Source organism: Corella eumyota, chromosome 6, assembly GCF_963082875.1.
Source record: "Corella eumyota chromosome 6, kaCorEumy4.1, whole genome shotgun sequence".
Lineage (NCBI taxonomy): Eukaryota > Metazoa > Chordata > Ascidiacea > Phlebobranchia > Corellidae > Corella > Corella eumyota.
This window is the reverse complement of record NC_137495.1, coordinates 14451967-14472574: the sequence shown is the minus strand read 5'-3', so window position 1 is coordinate 14472574 and position 20608 is coordinate 14451967. Positions and strand designations below refer to the sequence as shown.

At 33.4% G+C, this 20608-nt stretch overlaps 1 protein-coding gene across 1 annotated transcript in view; it reads right to left on the bottom strand.

Moving 5' to 3' along the window:
• Positions 1-12544, bottom strand: part of LOC145755934 (MFS-type efflux pump MSMEG_3705-like) — a 52998-nt gene extending 40454 nt beyond the window's left edge. Inside the window, 9 exon segments of the mRNA XM_082572161.1 lie at positions 8222-8419; positions 8510-8632; positions 9178-9333; positions 9607-9664; positions 10281-10361; positions 10597-10759; positions 11012-11122; positions 11600-11742; positions 12374-12544. Of these exon segments, the coding sequence (XP_082428287.1) occupies positions 8222-8419; positions 8510-8632; positions 9178-9333; positions 9607-9664; positions 10281-10361; positions 10597-10759; positions 11012-11122; positions 11600-11742; positions 12374-12544 (1204 nt within the window).
• Positions 12545-20608: the final 8064 nt, after the last annotated feature.

Genomic DNA, 20608 nt, shown 5'->3' with positions numbered 1-20608 from the left:
TTTAAAATTAATTAACACCAATTAATTAAAAACTGTTTCTAAACTTTAATAAGTTAAACAAAATAAATTTTCGTTTCAAATTTAAGCTTACCAGATCATTTCTATTATTTTGGATGAACTGCATATCTGATGTACTGGACCCATAAGATATCTTAAAGCTGGTGACCCAATAAGGACCATAGTAACTTCCTTGTGTCACAACTCCTGTCACTTGAGTTGATCTCTTGAGGTCAATTTGGATCCATTCCCCAACCCTGTCTATTAATTAAAACAATGTTAATGTTAATTTTCCACTAATTACAAAAGTTGTAAAACTTTATTATAAGATAGAAAATAATTCTAATAACTCACTTTGTTTAGGATACCAACCACTGTTATGAGCATCCAACCTTGCTTTATGTGGTGGGAAGTTGTTGTTATAATAAGAACTAGCTGTGATGTCACTATCCGGTATTCTTCCATCTTTTAACCCAAGCGCACAAACACTAACTATAAATATTTATGTTTAATTAGAATTAATCTTATAAGTTAGCATGATTTAGCTTAACTCTCAAATATTTAAATTGTAAAATTAAATATTACAAAATGTTTATAAATTTTTATATTGTCTGCTTACTGTTAGAACCTCGTAACTCAAAATTTGACAACAAATATAAATTTAGCGGAATTTAAAAAATGATTTTATTTGTTATTAAAAAATATCTTTTTATTAATTTATCATTTGATTTTTGAACTTTAAATAACCCTGTATTTTAAGTAAAAAGATCGAGTGGTTAAAGTTTTGTTAACATACAAATGTTGTTAAATTAAAACTGGCTTAATAACTAAATATCGGGTGTTAATATAATAATGTAGGAAAAGCACTTAGCATCGAAATCAGTTACGCTGCAAATGCTTTCCTAGCCTCAAAACAGCTGTGGTACTGGTTCGCAAAGAACGGCAAAAATCACCTGCATTGACAGCCGTGATGTAATTTTCGCCGTGAAACTGGGGGTATCAAAAGCAAAAATATTTACGAACTTTATCAACACTATCAACAAGAACCAACCCATTATGAAGTACAAAAAAAGGGGTCGAATGAAAATGAAGGATGGAAATTGAAGGAACGGAAAATGAAGAAACGGAAAATGAAGAAACCGGAAAACGAAGGAACCGGAAAATGAAGGAATCGGAAAAGGAAGGAACCGGAGAATGAAGGAACCGGAAAATGAAAGAACGGAAATTGAAAGGACCGTAGAATGAAAGAACGGAAAATGAAGGAACCGGAAAATGAAAGAACGGAAAATGAAAGGACCGTAGAATGAAAGAACCGGAAAATGAAGGAACAGGAAAATGAAGGAAACGGAAAATAAAAGAACCGGAGAATGAAGGAACGGAAAATGAAGAAACCGGAAAATGAAGGAACCGGAAAATGAAGGAACGGAAAATGAAGGGACCGAAGAATGAAAAAACAGAAAATGAAGGAACCGGAAAATGAAGGAACCGGAAAATAAAGGAACCGGAGAATGAAGGAACGGAAAATGAAGGAACCGGAAAATGAAGGAACCGGAAAATGGAGGAACCGGAAAATAAAGGAACAAAAAATAAAGGAACCGAAGAATGAAGGAAAGTGAAGTAAGAAGAGGCGGAATCCTAAAAAATAAAAAATTCCGCGTCCCCCAAAAAAGAATACGTAAGAACCCATTCTCAGGCAAAATAATAACTTTCGTTCTGTGAACCCAAATAACTGTGCAAACTCGCTGCCATCCTATGCGGTTAAAAGCCGTACAAATTTATTAACAATAAGAGAATTACAGAGAAACAATATTTATATGTATTGGTTACTTAAAAGGGTATGAAAACTAAGAAATACCTTTTTATTCAAGGACAGATTTAATTACCCATAAGGTAATTAAATAAGCAAATTTATTTCGTCATTATATTGAAGTAGTCAAACATTGTATAGACGCTATCTATGTACATATCAACGCCCCAATTTTGGATTTAGGTTATATCTCGATAACATTTCCTGTTGTTGTTTAGTTTTTACTATATAGTAAAAACCTTTAAAAAACATTATCAATAGTGACATAGTTCTTTTTATGTATGCGTTAGATTTTTGCTGAATATATTTTTTCCTGAATCTTGTGATAATTAATTAATTTGATATAGAATTACCATCCATTTTAATGACAGTGAAACGTACAGCCATGTAATGTAGTTTTGTATTATTTAACCCAGTATATTATTTATTTTCGCATCGCAGAATAATTTAGTTTATGTCTATTATGTAACATTTGATTAAGGTGTCGCTTTACGTGGAAGGCGAAGTTGTGAGTGTGTTGTATTTTTGATAATTGTGATTGTGGAGAAAGAAGTTAGTGTATTTTATATGATAATGATGTTAGTTTAGAAATGATTTAGCGTAATGTAATATTGTAATATTATCGCCCCCATTTTTGTATATATATTGTTACCAATAAAGTATGTTAACCAGAATTCTATTTGAATAAGGTTTTACCTAGGAATATATTTAAGTATTTTAATACATTACTGGACCTTTCTGTCACCTTAACCCAATTCCCTACAATAACTAAATATCTATGATAAAATTAATTTTACAGATAAGTTTTAGCACTTTAAAAATGCCACTGTATTAAGTATACTTGTTTATATAAGTAACAATGTTAATAAACCATACAAAATATACTTGCAAGATTCAAAAAGCTAATTATTTGTCTTAAAATTGCTTTTATTTTAGTTTTAAGGTTCTAGCAGTAAGCCGATGATATTACTATTATATAACAAATGTAAAGTAACCAAAATACCTTTTATTTGGGGGAGAATTTTTTCTAACTCCGACACGACCTCCCCATCGCAAAAACACTCGCCAGTAACCCCAACTGACCCCTTGGGATCTATGGGGCCAATTTCACCCCTGAAACCTTGTTCACCCTTGACGCCAGGACCCCCAATTGTCCCAATTTCACCCCTGAAACCTTTTTCACCTTTCTCCCCAGCTGGGCCAAGCTTGCCTGGTCTCCCTTGGGTTGATCTTAGCTCCCTGAAAGCGGGACTATCGGGGCTTGCATTAAAACAAACTTTGTTTTTTCTGGATGCAGCTAAGCATAACCAGAAGCACAAAAACATAAATATTTTCAAACTCATTTCAGCAAGTTTCAAGTTACAATTGTTTTATTCTAAACTCATTTAACAAGCTGGTTATAATTTTGTTATTAATATTTATCACAAATAATTGAAAATAACTTTCCGTCTGTTCCGATATTTTTGTATCAAAACACGCAGGTACCAAAACGCACCAAAAATTATATCTTGATTAATTTTAAATCGACTGCAATTTAAAATTAGTTAAAAACTTTTTAAACAAGATATGACGACACTATGACGTAACAATAATAGCAACGCTGCATTAAAATACTTATTCGAATTGTTGTCTAACAAGATTTGACGCTATAGTTTAATTGTGATGTCATAATCAACTAAGGTAACGACAAAGCCCGCTATAGTTTAATTGTGATGTCATAATCTACCAAAGTAACAACATAGCCCGCTATAGTTAAATTGTGATGTCATAATCTACTAAAGTAACGTTAAAGCTCGCTATCGGAGCCGCAAAGCAAGTCAGCTATTGTGACATGCAACGAGGTTTCCCATAACAGCGTTAAAAATGTGAAACGTTTCAAGATTGTGCCAGTTAAAGTGTAGGGCAACAATCAAAGTAATTTTGTGAACGCTTTTCTGGGTGACGGTTCAGATACAAGTATTTGTACTGCAAGCCTTGCAAAGAAATTGGAAGGAGACAAAAGAACACACCGAACTTTATATAGCAAATTAAAGAACTAGTCATGGGAGCCGAGTTGACTCACTGTATGTAAAGGAGGTCAAACCGAATCGTTTATTGTCGACAAGCTTTTGGTACTTGATCATATTGTCAATATAGGTGACAGCATTACAACCAAAAAAGTGGCAAACATGTATCCGCATCTGCGTGACCTGAAGTTTCCTGAACTTAAAAGAAAATCAGTGGAGCTACTTCTGGGAAACAATGTTCACGATGCATTCAGGGTTTCTGAATGGCGTTACGGCAAAAAGTGGCAGCCTTTCGGCCCGCATACGGCGTTGGGTTGGACGTTGTTTGGCTCAGACCATAACCCAAGAAAATCCTTCCAACGAACTAATGTTAACTTTATGCATAAGCCTGAACAAGTATCGACATTATGCAATGAAATTTCAGATGTTTTTGTCGAGCAATTTTCACGATCTTGATTGTGCGCTAAAGAGCGAAATGTCATTAAACGACAAAAGTACGTTGAAAATTATGAACAAAACAGTTTCGCGAAATGGCTGACACTATGAAATTGGATTACTCTGGAAAAAGAAATATATTAAACTTTGAAAGAATAGAAAAATGACACTTCAAAGGCTACAATCTTTGAAGAAGAAGTTTATTGCTAACCCTAAAACTTTTAGGCAATATAGGGAAGAAATCGATGAATATGTAAAATAAGGACATGTGACTGTATTGGCTAATAGGAATTGTGTAAACGATATAACGTGGTATATACCACACCACTGTACGGGCCCTAAGTTCATTATAGTGTTTGATTGTGCTGCAAAACACTGCGTTGTTTCTTTTAATGACGTTTTATTACAGGGACTTTACTAACAGCCTCGTGGAAATGCTTTTACGATCTGGTTCCAGAACAATATATTAACACTTGGAATAATTGGCTTAACACTCTTGTTGATTGAGAGAACATTAGTATACCCAGATGTTTTAAACCTTAATATTGATTATGGTTGTATTTAGTTTTATCGCTGAAAGAACTGATGCCCGGTTTTAATCAAAGGCAATATGTACGTTGGTGGCAGGCTACATAATCTGTTCCATTAATCAACAAACATCCGATGATTCTTCCATCTAACCAGGTTGTAACCGAGCTCATTTTAACAAAGTATCATGGCATGGGCATTCGGGAACAATCCATGTCTTGTCCCCCATTGATGGCTGAAGTGGAACGAATTTTAAACAGCAGACCTCTGGTGCCACTCAGCGACGACTGCAAGGATGAATTGGCATTGACGCCAAGTATGTTGCTGAACAATGGACAACGACCTGCATCCAGACACATTTGTCAAGGAAGACAGTTACAGACGATCTTGGAGGTTCTACTTCTTGCTGATCAATTTTGGGAGCGATTGACAAAGGAGTATTTGTCTTCGTTACAATTGCGACAAAAGTGGCTTCAGTCGATAAGGAATTTCACGATTGGCGACGTGGTCCGTTAATGAGAACGCGAAGAGAGGACTCTGACCGAAAGGGATCATCAAGAGTTTAGACAAGAACGAGATGGTGCGCCGTGTCCAGGTGCGCACTGCATATGCTACCTTAACCCGAGACAAAATTTGCCTTCTAGAAGGGGTCGCATAAATTTGTATTTTCTATGTTGTTTGTGTTTACGCCTGCCTCACAGTTTTCTTTTTTACACATTATTAATTTCGTTGAATGTATTTTTGTGATATGGTGTGCCTTGTATTGTATGAACTGGGCTTGCTACCTTATAGAAGTAACGTTAGCTTTATCGTTATGTTGACTGAAGACTTTGTGTGTTTGTTGTAGTTTCGAATTAATTTTGTCATTTGGGGCCGGTATGTTATTTCCCCAGCTGCGGGAGATTTTTCACTCTCCATCGTCATTGATGAAGCATTTGTTGTTTAGTTTATCGATTATGTTTTGTATCTTCTTTATTGTTTGTACGCGCTTTCTCCTATTTTAATTTTGCTTTAAATAACTGGCAATATAGCTTTTTGGTCGAAATACCAGACACTTCGGCCCCCAGACACCTCGGCCAAGACACTTCGGAAGTGTCTGGTTACCTTTGAAGTGTCTGGTTAACTTTTGAAGTGTCTGGTTACCTTTTTTGTTAGTTCGCTGGGGGCTGAAGTGTCTGGTTACCTTTTTTGTTAGTTCGCTGGTCGTAAAAACTCATAAAAAAGTAAGGCTGAAGTAAGGTTTAACATACAATTAGACTTTCGCTTCCATACTTAATTTGTTGATCGTATACTTTATAGTTTGTGTTTCGTATCATATAGTTTTTGTCGCATTTTTGTTTTAATAAAGCGTGGCCTTCTTATCGATGCGCATCTTTACAGCGTACTCTATTGGGGTTTAATAATTGTTTAAGTCATAGTAGGAGTTTATTAGATCCTACATTATTCAAGATATAAACTGCAGTCAACTAATCAAAATTTTGCGCCAGATTCATCCCGCGGTGCTGCGATTTTTTAAAATTATTCCTCCTTTCTAGTTATATAGCCCATGAGCCACCTCTGTTATCTACACTTCAAAAATAAAATATAATCTGACAACAACCTAACGTTAAAATAAAATTAAAATGTACGACCCTGAGCCCCACTGTTTAAAAATAGGTTTTGTTTATAAATTCTGGTATTTTTTCGTAAAGTTATTCTATATATATCTTAAACACTTTAACCTAGCAATCAAAATGCGATCCCAGCAAAAGAACACTCGTTTATAAATGCTGATTTGAAACAGGTAGAAAAAGGCAATCTTTAAATTAAGGAGAATTAGTCACAAGTTTTTTTTGAATATATCTTTATCCTCGATGTGGGAAGGTCGATTGCGCGAACTAAACATAGAGTTACCCAGTTTCGAGTTGCATTAAGCAGTTTGGGATAATATAGAGATTATAATTTCCCGATAATTATGCTGCTGATTAAGTGCTGACTCAGCAGGAGTTTATACCGTTTATAGCACTTTACTCGAGGGCGCTACAGCATAAGAGCAGTGGGGATTGAACCCACGACCTCTTGGTGGTGTAGCAAATGTTCTTACCACTACACCACGCTGCCAAATGTTTAATAATTACCAATAATTATTATTTTTTTAAATTAATTAAACCCCCCCCAAAAAAAAATTGTCCTGTTGCTAGGACATCGAACTAAAATTAAAAGCAACAAAATGTAAATAATTTAAAAACCAAACCAACTTTTAAACAACGAAATTTTTCAAGTTAATTTTATTACATTTTAAAGCAGTTAGATATCCCATACCAAACAACTTGGTAGTTTACATTAAACTGAGTATTGTCAACATGGTGGTGTCAGCTAAATATGACGCAAAACCTGATGCCGAATATTTATTTAAATTGTAAGCGAATATGTTATAAGGTTGTTGAACTTGGTTAATCATTTATAATATCGATAAATGAAACTCGGTAAATACAGCTAGGACAAATATTGATGGCTGAATAACAGGAAGTTCTATTGATGGCTGAATAACATATACGATCACCATTTTGATCGGCACATACCTTTAATAAATTGCATTTTCGAAAAATAATCTCAAAAAATAGATGATATCAATTTTATAGATTTCTAAAATTTTAAAAGAAGTAACAAAAACAAAATATATTTCAGAAATACAAAACAATAATAATTTCTCATAAAATATGGAGTAACTATAAAGTAAGGGAATACAAAATCTTAAAAGTAATAAAAACTGTAAAATTAACATTATTTAAATTTCTGTTTAGTTAATATAAATTAGAAAATAAAAACAGCAAGAATGGCAACAAATAATTTAGGATCTAAAATAACTCAAAAAAAAATTTTGGCAAAAAATTATAAAAAAAATTTCACTAATAAATATTTAATAAAATTAAAATATTGTCATGATAAAATTTTAAAATTTATAAATGTTTAACATAATTCAAAAAATCTTTTTTTTTAATTTAAAGTTTCGTTTTATTAACTATCGCTTCACTTTCTTCACAATTATTCGCTTCAATGCTCATGTGCGGTGAACCACGCAGAAGAGAAATTTGAGTCAACAAAAAGAAAAAAGAACCTGAAATTAGAAAAAAAAAGTTTTCGTAAAAACTAACCAAAAAAATAAAAATCAAACTATATAAACCAATAAAATATTATTTAAAAAACTTGGCTTTGCTGCTTAGGGTCCTGGGTTTGATTCCCACTGCTCTCAAGCTGTAACGTTATTGAGTAAGGCGTTATAAACGATATAAATTCTGCTAAGCCAGCACTTAATCAGTAGCATAATTATCAGGCAATTATAATCTATAATATCCCAAACTGCCACAACTCGAGACTGGGTCAGGGTAACAAATATACCTCCATGTTTAGGTAGTAAAGTTGACCTTCCCACATCGAGGATAAACAATTATCAGAAAAAAAAACTTACTAGCCAAGTAAAATCCTGGGTAAACGATATATAGTGCTTCCCTGAAACCTAAAACTTTGATCATAGGTGGTACTATAAGAGGGGCATTCCCTCCGATATTATTGATCACAAAAATAAACATAGCGATCGCTGTCGCGCTTGACTGGGCAGGAAAGAACTTAACCAAAACAGTGAACAAAACTCCGAACCACATTTCCGCTGTGTTTTAAATAAAATTTGATTACAATAAAGTCATCTCAAAACTGGGTCGGGGTAACTGTTCTCTTAAAAAAATATGAAACTAATTACCGAATAAGTAAGCTCCAAAGAGCGAAATAAAAGCATAAGGCGGAGAAAAGTAAAGAGTTCCCGCCGCTAGAGGGCAGGCTATTGCTTGACTAACGACCAAAACCCACAATCTTGTTCGTACACCTAAAAAAATTTGATTTAAAATTAAACCCCCAAAAAAATGGAATATTTCTAAATACAAATCTACAAAATTTGTGTTATATTAATAACACTGCCAATTTACACATAATGGGACATTTATATTAAACCCCTTAAACCCTATCCCTTCTCTGAAAATAAAACTGTTTTATTGTACTTATTTATCTTTAACGTGGGAAGGTCGAATGCACAACCTAAACATAGAGTAACATCAGTTACCCCGACCCGGTCTCAAGTTGACAGTTTGGGATATTATAATTGCTCAATAATTAAGCTGCTGATTAAGTGCTGGCTCAGCAGAAGTTAATATCGTTTATAGCACCTTACTCAAGGGCTCTACAGCATGGAAGCAGTGGGGATCGAACAACAGAACTTATGTAGTAAGGACAAGGGTTTTGACCACTACACCTCGCTGCCAACCTTCAATTTATGTCAAAATTTTCAGATAATGCCGTTTTCGAAAACTATTTTTGAAAAGTGTCCATTCAATAAAATCGATTTTTTAATAATAAAATCAAAATAAAGATTACCGTATTTAGAAGCGAGTAAATCGGACAAAATTCCACCAGTGATTATCCCAATCGTTCCACCAACGATGGAAGTTAAACTCATCCACAACCCCACCTCTGTGCCGGGGTAATATTGATCAAAATATAACTGACTGTTGTAAGACCAACAAAAACTTGCTGAAAAAATTAAAATTTGATTTAGATTTTGTTATCCTCGATGTGGGAAGGTTAACTTCATGACCTGAACATAGATGAATATTTGTTACCCCAACCCAGTCTCGAGTTGCCTGTGGCAGTTTAAGAGCAGAAGGGATCGAACCAAAGACCTCATGTAGTAAAGCCAAGTGATCTGACCACTACAGTATGTAGGGTGAGGTTTAAAGTTTGATTCCCAGTAGCGGCATGTTGAAGCACCGACTAAGGATTTTATTCATAAATATAAAAACTCACCAGAATTTCTGAATGAAGCCCCAACCAGTAACAATAAGATAGTTGGAGATTTGATAAATAATTTGAAAGTTGTCAAAATTGATTTCAACACCGACTGCTTTTCTAAATAATAAAATTTATAACCAGGTTTATAAATAGCTTAGTTAAAAATATAGTTTGCAAAATAGGCCAAATAACTTTTAAACATTTCTCCAGAAAAATTGGAAATTTTACGGCCGACTTAAAAAATATAATTCCTATATTAAAAATGGCAGGATGTTGTGGTAGTAAGAACAATTTTTATAATGAAAACGGCAGCATGGTGTAGTGGTAAGAACACTTGCTACACCACACATAAGGTCGTGGGTTCAATCCCCACTGCTCTCATGCTGTAGCACCCTTAAGTAAGGTGTTATAAACGGTGTGAACACCTGCTGAGCCAACACTTAATCAGCAAATTAATTATCGGACAAATATATTGAATAATATTCCAAAACTACCAAAGTCAATTTGAGACCGGGTCGGGGTAACTAATGTAACTCTTTGTTTAGGTCGTGGGATTGACCTTCCCACATCGAGGATAAAGAATTACAGAAAAACAGGTTCATTTATTAAACATTTTATCAAAAGTATTAAATACCAAAGTCTATCTCATATTTGTTATTCTCTTCAGCTTGTTCTATAATTTTACGTTCTGGTTCTTTGACAGAGAAATATAAAATAATCGCCATAATTATGCCTGGAGCTCCAGCTATAAAGTAACACCAACGCCAGCTCTAAGAAAAAATTAATAAAAGATTAGTTAAAAATAAAATCATAAAAAATTTAAATCAATTTTGTGTTTTTGGGGGTTGATTTGATAGAAAAACCTAAAAATAAATCGTTCAAAAAAAGGGTAGGCTACTACGTTATGAGAGTAGTGGGAATCGAACCCAGGTCCTCATGTAGTAAAGGCAAGTGTTCTGACTACTACACCATGTTGTCGGTCAAAAATATTTAAAAAATTTTTACCATTCCAAGAATGTTGTCGTCAGTCACATAATTTCCAACAGCAAATGCCAAACCATATCCAAAATAAATTCCAAAGTTGAAAAAACTCATCGCAAAAGCTCGAACTTTCTGTGAGAAAATGTTGGCCACCAAACTTGAGGTAAAAGGAGTACAGGCCGACTCTCTGAGAAAAAAAGTTTTAGGTTTTTAAGAGAATTTAATATACATACAAAACAAAAAAATATGATATTATTAATGTTTGTTAAGATCCTAGCATAAGAGCAGTGGGAATTGAACGCAGAACCTCATGTAGTGATGCCAAGTGCTCTTACCACTACACCATGCTTCACCTGCAGATTTAGTTAAAAATAATAACTGGTACAAAAAACTTTTTTTTTTTTAAATATTTTTTTACTGAAACAAACTTTAAACTCACCCTGCCCCAAAGCCAACTCTCAGCAAAGCTAACAACCAATAAGTGTCGGCAAATCCGGTGGTAAAAGTCATTACCGAGTAAAAGAAAACACTTGCAAATAATATCTGGATTCTAAACCATAAAATAAAAAGAGTTTTTTTAAAGTTAATTAAAAATTTAAATATTAAAAAACAAAATAAATAAAAAAAAGTTTTAAAAGATTTTAGGTTTGCATAGAAAATGGAGTTACTGACATTTTTACAAAAACTATATGCCCAAAACCACCATTTTATCGACAAAAAGACATTTTCTATTTTCTATTAACTCTCTTTTACCCAAGGAATAATCTCTTTAATTTCTTAAAAAAATAATATCCCCACAGCTCTCATGCTGTAGCGCTCTTGAGTAAGGCGCTATAAACAATATAAACTTCTGCTGAGCCAATACTTAATCAGCAGCTTAATTATCGGGTAATTATAATCTATAATATCCCAAACTGGCACAGGCAACTCGAGACTGGGTCAGAGTAAATGATGTTACTCTATGTTTAGGTTGTTATGTTGTCTGTCGCACATTGAGGATAAATAAAATAATTAGTCGGTAATCAACCTGTTATATTTATCGCCAACAATTCCCATTACAACTCCCATAACAGTAAAAATGGCAATAAACATTGGACCAGCAAGAACTTGCTATTCTATTCCCTGGCCTGAGTAATTTCATTCACAATATATCGTTCCATTCAATCCCATCTAAAAATTAAGAATATTAATAATTTACTTTGTTAGTTAGCATGTTGTAGCATCTTTGAGTAAGACCTAAGGTCCTGAATTTAATTCCCACTGCTGGCATTTTGTAGCATTCGTGTAAGGCCTGAGATCCTGGGTTTGATTTCCACTGCTGGCATGTTGTATCATCCTTGAGTAAGACCTGAGATCCTGGGTTTGATTCCGACTGCTGGCATGTTGTAGCATGCTTAAGTCAGACCTGAGATCCTGGGTTTGATTCCTACTGCTGGCATGTTGTAGCATTTTTAAGTAAGGCCTGAGATGTTGGGTTTGATTCTCACTGCTGACATATTGTAGCATCGTTAGGTAAGACCTAAAGTTCTTGGTTTGATTCTTACTACTGGCATGTTGTAGCATCGTTAGTTAAGATCCTGGGTTTGATTCTCACTGCTTAAGTAAATATCAACTTTATCTCGCAGTAAAATACAAAATTTTCTTTCCATCCCACATTCTGCAAATTTTTGTTAACGTTTACCTTTAGTATTGCTTAATATAGATCTAAGAAAATAAAATAATATTAGCATGCAAAATTAACAACTACTCACTGTGTTAAATTCTTCACATCTCTGCATTTTGTGTTTGACAGTTATTCAACATTTATGTCCAAGATCAAACAAGCCATGTCTCCAAAATGAACAGCCTGTGCCATTTCCTTTGAGGTGACACCGATCATAAAATGACCCAACTCCCCAAACCCATAACACAACATTAGGATTGTTATACAATACCAATGATACATGGGCTCCCCTTTAAATGTTTTAACCATTTTGAAATTGTTTTCCTAATGTTAAAGTAAACTAAATTTAAATTCTGTTAAAATATATTTTTACATTTATTAATTAGCGATGTAGAAAGGTTCACTTGACAACTTAAAAAAAGCTGCTGATTAAGTGCTGGTTCAAGTTCATACGGTTTATAGCGCCTTACTTAAGAGCGCTACAGCATGGAAGCAATGAGAATCGAACCCAGGACCTCATGTAGTGAAGCCAAGTGTTCTGACCACTACACCATGCTGCCATTATTACAGTATATATAATTTTTAAATTTGATCAAAAAAAATTGTTTGTTAATCGTTTAAATATTAATAAAATAATTAAAATCATATTCGGCAAAAAAGATTTAATTTATGCCTAAAATTAACTTAAAATTTTATCCAGAATATATCAGCTAACGCAAACAATTTTGGCAAATATTGCCAGACCATAACTTTTCTGATTTTTTTAACTTAAATATATCTTAACATCTTTTTGTTTTTACTTTATAATTTGCTCAATTAATCTAAAAACATCTGTTTTTGGTCTGTTTACAAAATCACATTTCCTCAACGCGATGTCAACAAAAAGTTGAAGTAGTTAATCATATGCGGCGTACGAAAAATGTCACCACTTTTTAAATACTTATTGGAAGAAAGTCGCCTTCAAGACCTAAATATAGAGTAACAACTGTTACCTTGACCCAGTCCTAAGTTGCCTTTAGCAGGTTAGAGTATTATTGATTATATTTGCACAATAAATAAACTGCTATATAAGTTATGACCCAGCAAGAGTTTATGTCGTTTATAGCACCTTACTTAAGAGCGCTACTGCATGAGAGCAGTGGGACTTAAGTCTAGGACCTCGTATAGAAAAGCCAAGTGTTTTGACTACTAAACCTGGCTGCCTTAACATAATTTAACTAAAAACATTTTACCAAATAAACATGAATTAGAAACTGTACAAAAAACGATGTTTTACCATTTTTATCACAAACAAACAAGCCCAAGATATTCACCTCAAAAACTACCAAGCGACCTAACTACTAAGACTAAAACGCAAGACATCTACCTAAAAACCTAGCAAGCGAACCAACTACTAAGACTGTAGTGCAAGACATCTACCAAAAATCCTAACAAGTGACCTAACTACTTAGAATAAAGCGCAACACATCTACCAAAAAATCTCGCAAGCAACCTAACTACTAAGACTGAAGCGCAACACATCTACCAAAAAAACTAGCAAGCGACCTAACTACTAAGACTGAAGCGCAAGACTTCTACCAAAAAAACTAGCAAGCAACCTAACTAATAAGACTAAAGCGCAAGACATCTACCAAAAAACCCAGCAAGCGACCTAACTACCTAAACGGACCAAAGCTTTAAAACTATGCCAACTTAGGGGAAAACAGTTCCTGCCATAGCGTAGGTGATCCGATATTTAAAAAAGCGAACAGTCGATCAAAGCCATCGGCCTAAAGGCACTACAAGCTAGTCAGACGCGCTTATAAAACCAACGAATATCCAGGTACGGAGAAGTGGTTGGCCTCCCATTGTCGCTGGGAGGCCTCCCATTTACACTTCCCTAACTGTTAGTTGAACATCGAAATCTTGAGCCTAGGTTAAGCTTAAAATAAAGCAATTTGTGGTCCTTTGTAAAAGTCCAAGTTTACGCTTTGTATATGTGTTGGCTTAGCATAAGCAAAAATTTATTTTAAACGACAATTTTTTTGATTTTTGTAAATAAAAAATGTTTTGGGTGAAAATTGTGACATGTTGAAAATTAAAAGCTTGCGTCGTTCGTCCGGTTTATAAAATGCGGAAAAGCGGAATTTTTAAACCTTACCCTAATCTTCCCTTGAAAAGTATCTGCCCATACTCTTTAAAAATAAAAAAAACGACTTTTTACCTAAATATAGGAAAGATATTTAACATATTTAGAGCATGAGATTTTCTTAAAATAGCATTTCAAGGCACAAGATTTTAGTAAAAGGTAATTAAAAAGTTAACTCAGAACCTGAGTTCTTTTTTCATAATGATGCACACTATAAGGCTAATAATAAAGATGCTACAACATGCTATCAGTGGGAATCAAACTAAGGACCTCACGTTTTTACCTTAGGATACTATTACATGCCATCAGTGGGAATCAAACTAAGGACCTCAGGTTCTTACTTAAAGATACTACAACATGCCATCAGTGGGAATTAAACTAAGGACCTCAGGTTCTTACTTAAAGATCCTACAACATGCCATCAGTGAGAATCAAACTAAGGACCTCAGGTTCTACTTAAAGATGCTACAACATGCCAGCAGTGGAAATCAAATTAAGGACCTCAGGTTCTTACTTAAAGATACTACAACATGCTATCAGTGGGGTTGAAACTAAGGACCTCAGGTTCTACTTAAAGATCCTACAACATGCCATCAGTGGGAATTAAACTAAGGACCTCAGGTTTTTACTTAAAGATACTACAACATGCCATCAGTGAAAATCAAACCAAGGACCTCAGGTTCTTACTTAAAGATCTTACAAACATGGCATCAGTGGGAATCAAACCAAGGGCCTTAGGTTCTTACTTGAAGATCCTACAAACATGGCATCATTGGGAATCAACCAAAAAACCTTAGGTTCTTACTTAAAAATGCTACAACATGCCAGCAGTGGAAATCAAACTAAGGACCTCAGGTTCTTACTTAAAGATCCTACAACATGCCATCAGTGAGAATCAAACCAAGGACCTCAGGTTCTTACTTAAAGATCCTACAAACATGGCATCAGTGGGAATCAAACCAAGGACCTTAGGTTCTTACTTGAAACTCCTACAAACATGGCATCAGTGGGAATCAAACCAAGGACCTCAGGTTCTTACTTAAAGATCCTACAACATGCCATCAGTGGGAATTAAACTAAGGACCTCAGGTTCTTTCTTAAAGATACTACAACATGCCATCAGTGGAAATCAAACAAAGAACCTCAGATTCTTACTTAAAGATCCTACAAACATGGCATCAGTGGGAATCAAACAAAGAACCTCAGGTTCTTACTTGAAGATCCTACAACATGCCATCAGTGGGATTTCAACTAAGGACCTCAGGTTCTTTCTTAAAGATGCTACAACATGCCATCAGTGGAAATTAAACTAAGGACCTCAGGTTCTTACTTAAAGATCCTACAAACATGCCAACAGTGGGAATCAAACCAAGGACCTCAGATCCTACTTAAAGAAGCTATAACATGCCAGCAGTGGGAATCATGCAAGATTATGAAGCAAATTTTATTAATTACGAACGGTTTTTAGTTGTTGGTTGTTTACAAGAATATAAAATTCTGGCTAATTCTTACAAAAATAAACTCAGAATTTCAGTAACTGCTTTTAGAAACGAACATTTGCATTTAATAAAAAGCAGAAATGAATCGTTGGAAAAATGATTCAATACCAGAAAAACGAGGTTAGAGTTCCCATGTAAAAAGAGTTGTTAAATAACCCGCAAATTCGATAAACGAGTTATAGTTAAAAGCATTGAAACTTATTATTTAAATAGGGAGGAAAAATACATCAAAGCTTGTTAGCAAATATAAATAACAATTCCATTTCAAATCAACATCAAAAACTGTTTGTTTATAAAATTAAAAGGTAACTGATGTGGATTTATCCAAAATAAGCTACAATTGTGGCACTAATAGGGCCAATACCTTCTTTGTTTGACCCAGTTACATCGATGTAGGTAATTGTTTGTTTGCTGGTCCGCAAATCATTAGTAATCGTAACAGCACTTAATTTTTGTTCAACCTCGTCTTCTAATCCTTCCCACACCTCTGTTTTAAGAGCAGGTAGTATTGTGCGGGATGGTATTTCAAACCTGGGCCCTAGAACTTATATAAGGTTTCTAAAACCTTCGTCATTTAAAACATTTCGTCAATGAAAATAGCTGCAAATTTTTAGTATTATAACTTGTTTTGTTGCCTGCCACTTTAAATAACTAATTTGCATTTATTACACATTGCTTTACTTTCACTATCTTCGATTACAGTCTTTACCAAATATTAGACCTACGATTTGACTGTTGCAGTAACTGTTCACTTGAAAATAGGAAATTTAAACATTACTACTATAGACTTTGTTACATTATGTTTATTCACACATTTAATAAACCCAACTATTACAGCCTTAACATTTTAGTACATTTACAGAATTTTATTGTTTGTAAGATTTAATTAATATAACACGGATTATTTGTTCAAAATTATAAAATTACTTAGTTTACAAGTTTTAATATATTACATAACTAAAGAATTTTAATTAACAACTAGGAGTTAAAATAATTAACCGAAAGAAATATGTGATTACTAGCAAGATAAAAGCTCCATGCGAAGACGGGGACCACTATGCCAGGTTTGTGGATACAATCGAACATAGCGAGCACTTATAGGTTGAGGAAAGTTGTTCAACTTGTGACCTTTTCTATCTTTATTACCAACAAAGACCTTTAAAAGATTTAATATATTATTTAACATAATAATATTCAGGTTTAAGATATTAATTATTTAAATTTTATAACTTTAATAATCGCGCGTTGTTCATCGCTTCACATTTAACTTAAAGGGACTGCAACATGCAAAATTAAAATGTTTATAAAGGGCATTGTGACGTGTTGCCAGCCCCTGATTACTATCTAAATGGCTTATTTCCTGCCCAAAAGTTACGGATTTTTGCTATTTTAAATATAAAAATGTTACGACGATGGTTGATTTTAACTTATCGAATTTATATTTAAGTTGTGCATAAATTTAAGCTTAAGCATTCGTGTTGACACTGGTTTTTAGAGAGCTAGAACAGCGTCCATAGCAACGTGATATAAATACGTTTCATGTTTCGCAAAAAACAGTTTTATGGACATAAATTACAACCACAAAATCAAATGTAGCCTGCACTTCAAAAAAACTGTTTTTAATTAACACTAAGGCCAAAAAGAAGGCTGTTTTTAAGTAAGTTAAGTACCAAAAACTACTTTCCAAGCTACTTCGTACGCTAGGACCAAAGTAGCTACGTTTGGCCTTAAGAAAACAGTAGATTATAACTTGCGTTAAATTATAAACTGGCAACTTATTTACTACTTGAAAAAACAAAAAAACGTCTTTCAACAAGTAGTAAACCCCATTTGTGGCTAAAAGTGTAAAAGAAAGTCAGCACTGGAAAATAATAAAACTGAAATAAAAAATCGGTAAAAAATTGTGCTCCAGTTTAGCCTTAGAACCTGTAGAATTTAAAAAAACATCAATATTGCAATATTGGACATGTTTCAATAAAAAAAACGTTTTTCCAGTCAAACAACAAATGAAGACCGAGTACAAACATAAGAAAAGCCCACATAATTATTTTCACACATGTTCGCGGGATTTTTACAATGTCAATTTTTAAAATTACAAAACTTTTCTTTTAGATTAATAAAAAATTTAAAAACTGTCGCAGACCCTTTATTGTTACACGACGAATAATTAAGTTTTGTAACAAGCTATGACGTCACAAAACAATTAGAATGGGGATTGTTTAAACAATGGTTTGCTTGGTTATTATCATCTAGCTTGTAAACATCACACAACTTTTAAAAACAAGTTTTGGTGATTTTAATTGAAACATTTTTAATAAAATAAGTTTTTTTAAATTAATTAACACCAATTAATTAAAAACTGTTTCTAAACTTTAATAAGTTAAACAAAATAAATTTTCGTTTTAAATTTAAGCTTACCAAATCATTTCCATTATTTTGGATGAACTGCATATCTGATGTACTGGACCCATAAGATATCTTAAAACTGGTGACCCAATGAGAAGCAAAGTAATTTCCTTGTGTCACAACTCCTGTCACTCGAGTTGATGTCTTGAGGTCAATTTGGATCCATTCCCCAACCACCCCTATTAATTAAAATAAAACAATGTTAATGTTTATTTTCCACTAATTACAAAAGTTGTGAAACTTTATTATAAGATAGAAAATAATTCAAACAACTCACCTTGTTTAGGTTCCCAACCCAAGGTACGAGCATCCAACCTTGCTTTATGTGGTAATGTGTTGCTGTACCGATAAGAACTAGCTGTGATGTCACTATCCGCTATTCTTCCATCTTTTAACCCAAGTCCACATACACTAGCTATAAATATTTATGTTTATTTAGAATTAATCTTATAAGTAAGCATGATTTAGCTTAACTCTTAAATATTTAAATTGTAAAATTAAATATTACAAAATGTTTATAAATTTTTTTATTGTCTGCTTACTGTTAAAACCTCGTAACTCAAAATTTGACAACAAATATAAATTTAGCGGAATTAAAAAAATGATTTTATTTGTAATTAAAAAATAACTTTTTAATAATTTATCATTTGATTTTTGGCCTTTAAATAACCTTGTATTTTAAGTAAAAAGATCGAGAGGTTTTGTTAACATACAAATGTTATTTAATTAAAACTGGTTGCGATTTAAAAAAACACCGAAAATTTTAATTTATAAACAGAAGAAATTTCAGCAGATATTAAAAAAAACAAATTCTAAAAGCTGCGTTTTCTTGGGCACAGATTCCATAAGACATTTTGAGTTATTTAAATTAAAAGTTTATTTAATTAAAACTGACATTATAACTTAACATCGTTTATTAATATAATAACTAAATATCTATGATAAAATTAATTTTACAGATAAGTTTTAGCACTTTAAAAATGCCACTGTATTAAGTATACTTGTTTATATAAGGAACAATGTTAATAAATCATACAAAATATACTTGCAAGGTTTAAAAAGTTATTTAATTATCTTAAAATTGTTTTTATTTTAGTTTTGAGGTTCTAACAGTAAGCCGATAATATTATCATAATTTAACAAATGTAAAGTAATCAAAATGCCTTTTATTTGGGGGAGAATTTTTTCCAACTCCGACACGACACCCTCATTGCAAGAACACTCTCCAATAGCCCCAACTGACCCCTTGGGACCTATGGAGCCCATTTCACCCATCAAACCTTGTTCACCTCTAACGCCAGGACCCCCAATTGCCCCAATTTCACCCCTTGAACCTTTTTCACCTTTCTCCCCAGCTGGGCCAAGCTTTCCTGGTCTACCTTGTTTAGTTTCAGAAGGTTCATGAGCAGATGCAGTGGGACGTGCACTAAAACAAACTTGGTTGTTATGGGATGCAGCTAATCATAACCAGAAGCACAAAAACATAAATATTTTCAAACTCATTTCGGCAAGTTTCAAGTTACAATTGTTTTATTCTAAACTCATTTAACAAGCTAGTTATAATTTTGTTATTATTATTTATCACAAATAATTAAAACACTATGACGTAACAATGATAGAAAATACTTTTTCGAATTGTTATCTATTAAGATTTGAAGCGGCAGTAACTTAAACTGTTTGAGTGTTAGTCTCTGACTGTTTGAATGGAAATGTAAAGTCGCCTCATTTTTCTCTAATATATAGACTCACAGTCAGAAGCTTTACGATATCTACTTATGACAATTCTTAATTAACTTAATAACCAAACAACGTTAATATTTGTAAACTTAAACAATTTTATCTAGTAACGCATTCAAATATCTTTTGAAACGGTAATTTAATTGTGATGTCATAATCTACTAAAGTGACGACAAAGCCCGCAATAGTTAAATTGTGATGTCATAATCTACTAAAGTGACGACAAAGCACGCTATAGTTAAATTGTGATGTCATAATCTACTAAAGTGACGACAAAGCCCGCTATCGGAGCCGCAAAGCGAGTCAGCTATTGTGGCATGCAACGAGGTTTCCCATAACAGCGTTAAAAATGTGAAACGTTGCAAGATTGTGCCAGTTAAAGTGTGGGGCAACAATCAAAGTAATTTTGTGAAAACCCTTATCTGGATGACGGTTCAGATACAAGTATTTGTACTGCAAGCCTTGCAAAGAAATTGGGAGAAGACAAAGTAACGAGCTATTGTGGCATGCAACGAGTTTTGAAATTACGTTTTCGAGTTAAAAATCTTTAAAAAAAGAAATATTTAAAAAATTAACATATATATTTATCTTAACAACCGGTTA